The 5,602-nt window shown below is 43.7% G+C and overlaps 1 protein-coding gene across 1 annotated transcript; it reads left to right on the plus strand.

The window, feature by feature from the left end:
* Positions 1-943: 943 nt before the first annotated feature.
* On the plus strand, positions 944-5,244 carry LOC307042221 (uncharacterized protein). The gene is made up of 3 exons (XM_079685991.1): positions 944-1,645; positions 2,626-3,878; positions 4,148-5,244. The coding sequence occupies exons 1-3, from the start codon at positions 1,301-1,303 to the stop codon at positions 4,548-4,550; spliced, it is 2,001 nt and encodes a 666-aa protein (XP_079542117.1). The 5' UTR covers positions 944-1,300; the 3' UTR covers positions 4,551-5,244.
* Positions 5,245-5,602: the final 358 nt, after the last annotated feature.

A 5,602-nucleotide genomic window follows, 5' to 3' on the forward strand; every position in this document is an offset into this window, starting at 1 on the left:
GGGAACTCTTTCCTTAATGGAAGATTTAAAGAATATATAATTAATAAGCTCAGATCCCTAGTTATATCTCTCACAGGGTCCGCCCTCTACTGGACTCTATGGGTACTACCTTACCCTGCGAGCATTCTCCCACTGAGACTTCTATGGACGTAGCCGGCCTTGGGCGGGCCTACCTGAATGCGCGCGCATCACACCGTATAAAAGGAGGCCTCGCCTCCTGACTATCATCCTTTTCTCTTCAGCAGCGGAAGCGATTCCACGAGAGACTGAGACGTTTGAAAGAAGAAGAAAGAGTTATCATACCTCCAGGGAGTCGCCACTGCTAGAGACCCGGGCCTGTCCTTCGTGCCCTGGCTGAAATAGCGGGCGCCGATCCCCACTACCATTGCTTCGAGTGTTTGGGGGACCAGGATATGGCCGAGGCGGTGCCATTCACGTTCGCCATTCACGTTCGCCATTCCTTCCGGGTCTGGCGTCCATGGAAGTCCACCGCCCAGTGCTGTACTCTCCCTGGATGATGATCATGGCGACGGGTGTGTGGGCTACTCACTCATTGCTAGAGATGCACCCGCCTCACCAGGTCAGAGCGATTATTGGGCCACAAGGCCGAATAAGTAGCTTGGTCCACGGGCCTTGCCCCGGGCCCGGTTCCCCCGGGGACCGGTGCTCGGTGGCTTCACATGATATAGGGTCGACCCTACTTCATCACAGGCCGCCGCCGCTGCCCGCCGTGTGATGTCCCTGGAATATCACGCCGCGTGGCACTTTCCAAAGAGGATCGTGTTGATCTCCTGGGAGCACCCGGGTTTACGGAAGGGCTCTTTGGATCGATCTGCTTGCTCACGGGATGAGGAGTAGTCGCAGCGTGGCTGCTTCTTGCTCATCCCCAGAGGAAGAAACACTGTCCTACACTCCCTGCCCCTGCTGTAAACCCTAGTATAGGTAGGGTTGCCAACTGTCCCGTAAAATACGGGATTGTCCCGTTTTTGGAAACGTAAGTACCTGTCCCGTAATGAACTGATACGGGACGCACCTTGTCCCGTATTTTGGGGTGGTGGAAGAATGACCGCTCGTTATGGTGATTCTCAGTCATTCGCTCTCTTGAGGACTGCGTGCGCACCTCTCAGAGCCACACACACACAAGCAGGGGGGGCTATCTTGAGCTGTGGGAGCAGCAGCATGCACGCTCAGCTCATTGGTCAATACTCATAGTCATGCAGCAGAGGAGCCAATCACTATAACGTATCGTATCTTAGCAACCGTTTCACCTCCATGCTGCTCGTCCTGCCCAACATGGAAGATGCTGCCGACGACAAGCACAAACAAAACTACCTCCTCAGAGTCCGAAAGTGATGCAAAAAACAACTTTTCTCCTCCTCCTCCGCCGAAGAAAAAGACGAAAAGAAAGAGTTACTACAGAACTGAGTGGGAAAAAGAATACGTGTGGCTAGAAAGCGTAAGGGACGATGTGCACAAGGCAAATTGTACTGTCTGCCGCCGACAATTTTCAGTTAGTCACGGAGGACTAACTGACGTTAAACAACATGCTGCAGGTGAAAACCACATGAAAACAGAGAAGCAAAGGAGAAGCCAGGGAGCCTTGACACAGTTCCTCGTTCGTCCAGCAACTCCAGAGGCTAACTTGGTATGTCAAATAAGGATGTTAATTTTGTATATGAATTTAAATTAAACCTACATTTACAAACATTTTGTGTGGTCAATTTCATACTGCTAAATGTTCAATGTAATTAAGTACCCCAACACTGATACACTGTGATATTTTTTAAACAATATATGATCAACTTAATCATATAATGATGCAAGTAGATGTAATGACTAATATTTATTCATAATCAGAGGTGGTAGAGTAGCCAAAAGTGTACTCAAGTAAGAGTATTGTTGTTTTAAAACAATATTACTCAAGTAAAAGTAAGAAGTATTTTTCATTAAAACTACTATTCACCTCCGGAGACCCAGAAATTAATTGTGTCCACTATAGAGGACACCAAGGGAAAGGAAGGACTGAAGGATGGAGGGAGGAGTGAAGGGAGGTCAGAAGGAGCTAGGGAAAGAAGGAAGGAAGGAGGAAAGATTGAAGGAAGGAAATAAGCAAGTAAGGTAGGAAGGAAGGAGTGGAAGATGGAAAGAAGTAAGGAGGGAAAGAAGGAAAGAGGGGGAAGGATGGAAGTAAAGAAGGAATGAATGAAGTACAGATTTAAGAAAGGAAAGAATCAAGGAGGGAGGGAAGGAATATATATATATATATATATATATATATATATATATATATATATATATATATATATATATTGTATTCAAGAGGTGGGTAGAGCAGCCAACCGTATTCTTATTTTAGAACAATATTACTTAAGTAAAAGTAAAAAGTATTTTTCATTAAAACTACTCTTCAAAGTACAATTTATCCAAAAAGCTACTCAAGTAAATGTAACTCATTACTACCCACCTCTGTTCATAATAAAAAATAATGCATACTATATACAACCTATACACACTCAAACAGCTAGTATATACATGTGTAATACATATCAGGTAGTATTTGATATTATATATAATATTATATTACAATGATTATATGTATAGTGATATTTTCTTTTTCTTTTACAGGTAACTGCTGCTGAGGTAGCCCATGTTTATCACACGGTCAAACATAATTTGAGCTATAACTCATCTGATTGTGCATTCAAATTGACCCTGCAAACACTAAGTGACTCCTCAATCGCAAAAAAGATGTCGTGTGGGAAGACAAAAGCTGAGGCAGTGGTCACTGATGTCCTGGCACCAAAGGCAGTTGAAGAGGTACTCAGCCATTTGAAGAGTGAAGTGAAGCCGCTCCAGTTTTCTCTACAAACTGATGCCTCAAATAGAGGCAATCGTAAGATGTTTCCCTTGGCTGTGCAGTTTTTCACTCCAGAGAAGGGCATTGTTAAAAGGCTGATCGACTTTGTTGAAAATGCAGATGAGTCTGCTGCAGGGATAGCCAGTTCAATCCAAAGTTCTCTGGACAAAATGGGTCTAACTTTGGATCATGTGTCTGCATTCAGTGCAGACAATGCAAATGTCAATTATGGCATCCATAACTCTGTCTTCACAAAATTGAAGGAGTCCAACAGCGAGATCCTCCGTGGCAACTGCCATGCACATGTGGTCCATAACACCGTGAAACATGCCTTGGATAAGCTGTCAATTGATGTGGAAAATATTGTCCTGAAGGTGTACGGTCACTTTTCCATCTCTGCCAAAAGGAGAGAGACCCTGAAGGAGTTCTGTGAGTTTCTGGATGTAGAGTTCCATGACATTCTGCGCCATGTGGTGACCAGATGGCTGTCACTCAACCCTGCAATCAGCCGCTTGTTGGAGAACTGGACTGCGCTGAAGTCATATTTCATCAGCCTCGGTGATGAATGTCCAAGGCGGCTGCGAGAGTTGCTGAGGTTGCCTGAAGATGCAGCTGGGGTTGAAGAGGAGGCTGATCTTGCAGAGGTGTATCTCCTCTTCTGCAACAATGTCCTGATGCTTTTTGAAGAGTCGGTCAAAAAACTGGAGAGGGATGCCACCACATCTGCTGACCTATATGCCATCATGGACTCTTTTCTGAGAAAACTAATCAAGAGAAGAGATGATCAGTTCTATGGCTACCTCACCAAACAAAAGCTTCGGCGTCTCATTCCATCTGAAGCTAACCTTGCCAGGGAAGAGTTTACAGCCTTCTTAAACACTGCCATCACTTATCTGCAGAAGTGGTTCACATTCTCTCAGGAAAACTGGCTCTTTTACCTGCAGCCACTCTGTCTGACATCTGGGAACATCTCATATGAAGACATGGAAAAGATCATTGAGAAGCTACACCTAGTTGCCAGGTATGTAACTCACACACTGTACCACTTTGTACTTATTCCCTTTATACTGGCATATTATGCACACCACTTTTGTCTTGTATTAATAAAAAACAAAATTATACATAAATACTTCTCATCATACAAATCATGTCTTATTTAAATGCAAACAAATGCACGGGGCTTTTATGTGTTGTTTTTAATATAACATTTTATCAAATGAATTCAACAAGTGTCTCAGTAGTTTTTAATAATGCTACTGAACTGAATTCCAGTTTCATCTCTATTCGCAGGCTCAACCTCTCCATGGATGAGCTCTTTGATGAGTGTGTTACGGCAAACAGCCTCCTCGATCACCTCACAAAGTCAAAGGATGATTGGGAGCTGAAGGGAACAGCTGAGAGGTGGGTAGCAGTTCTCAGGGGCCGGGCAGCTGACCTTCCAAACATTCTGGCTGTGGTGTCCTTTGTCCTCAGCATCCCTTCCTCTACTGGGTACGTGGAGAGGGTCTTTTCTTTGATGAAAAATAAATGGTCAGATGTGCGGAACAGATGCTCTGTTGAACTAATTAAGAGTGAGCTGATTGTCACTCTCAATTATGAAGAGTCTTGCTCAGAGTTTTACACTGCATCTCTGGTGGATAGACAACTCCTTGCTGCTGCAAAAGGCCAACAAAAATACAAGTGGAAGAAATAGGGTTGTGTGACATCGTCTCTGGTTGTTCCATAGGCAGTTTTGGGGTTTGCCAATAGTATTTTTTTTCTGCTTTAATGTGCACGTGCACACACACACACACACACACACACACACACACACACACACACACACACACACACACACACACACACACACACACACACACACACAGGTGGTGTGTTTTTCTTTAGTTTACGATTTTGCACTAATCTACTTTTTTCTTTCAAAGAGGCCAAATATGTTTGCACTACATCTCAAACACACTGTTTTTTGTTCAGAAGGTGTATATTTATGTTTTTTATTCAGAAGGTGTGTTTTGCACTAATCTATTTTTTCTTTCAAAGAGGCCAAATATGTTTGCACTACATCTCAAACACACAGTTTTTTGTTCAGAAGGTTTATATTTATGTGTTTTGTTCAGAAGGTGTATATTTATGTTTTTGTTCAGAAGGTGTGTTTTGCACTGATTTATTTAGTTATTTAAAGACAACTGTTTTGCACATTTGAAAAAATAAATGATTGAACGATAATCTGTTTCTCATGTCTCATGTCTATAACCTAACTATAACCTCACACTTTGGGTGTTTGACACAAAATTTAGACTGGAATTGAGGGGTTTAACCCAAAAATGGGGGGTTTTGCCGCGCTGCCAAGATGTGTCCCTTATTTGAAACTCTGGGAGTTGGCAACCCTAAGTATAGGGAGCATGCAGGTGGGCGTGTGCACGTGAGTGAAATAAACCGAGTGCAGTCAAAGCACTGTGCGGGTTCAAGAGATGCTATTGCCGGCGTGCTGTTGTCAGAAAACACACCTTGCCCTGTATAAAAGCTCCGATTAATGTATTTCACCGCAATGGGAAATACAGCGTTAATACGTGGGCGCGCGGCCCTTGTGAGAGTAGCCGCGGTGCGTTCAGGGACCCCCGCAGGAGAACGGTGGTTTACGTTTGTAAACTCTAGTTCTGGAGTGAGGTGTGTGTGTGTGGGAAAAATGCATTCAGTAAAGACTATTGCATTTATCCCAGAGTAAGAGTAATTTCTCTCCACAATTCC

This window comes from Notothenia rossii (assembly GCF_949606895.1).
Source record: "Notothenia rossii genome assembly, chromosome: 6".
NCBI lineage: Eukaryota > Metazoa > Chordata > Actinopteri > Perciformes > Nototheniidae > Notothenia > Notothenia rossii.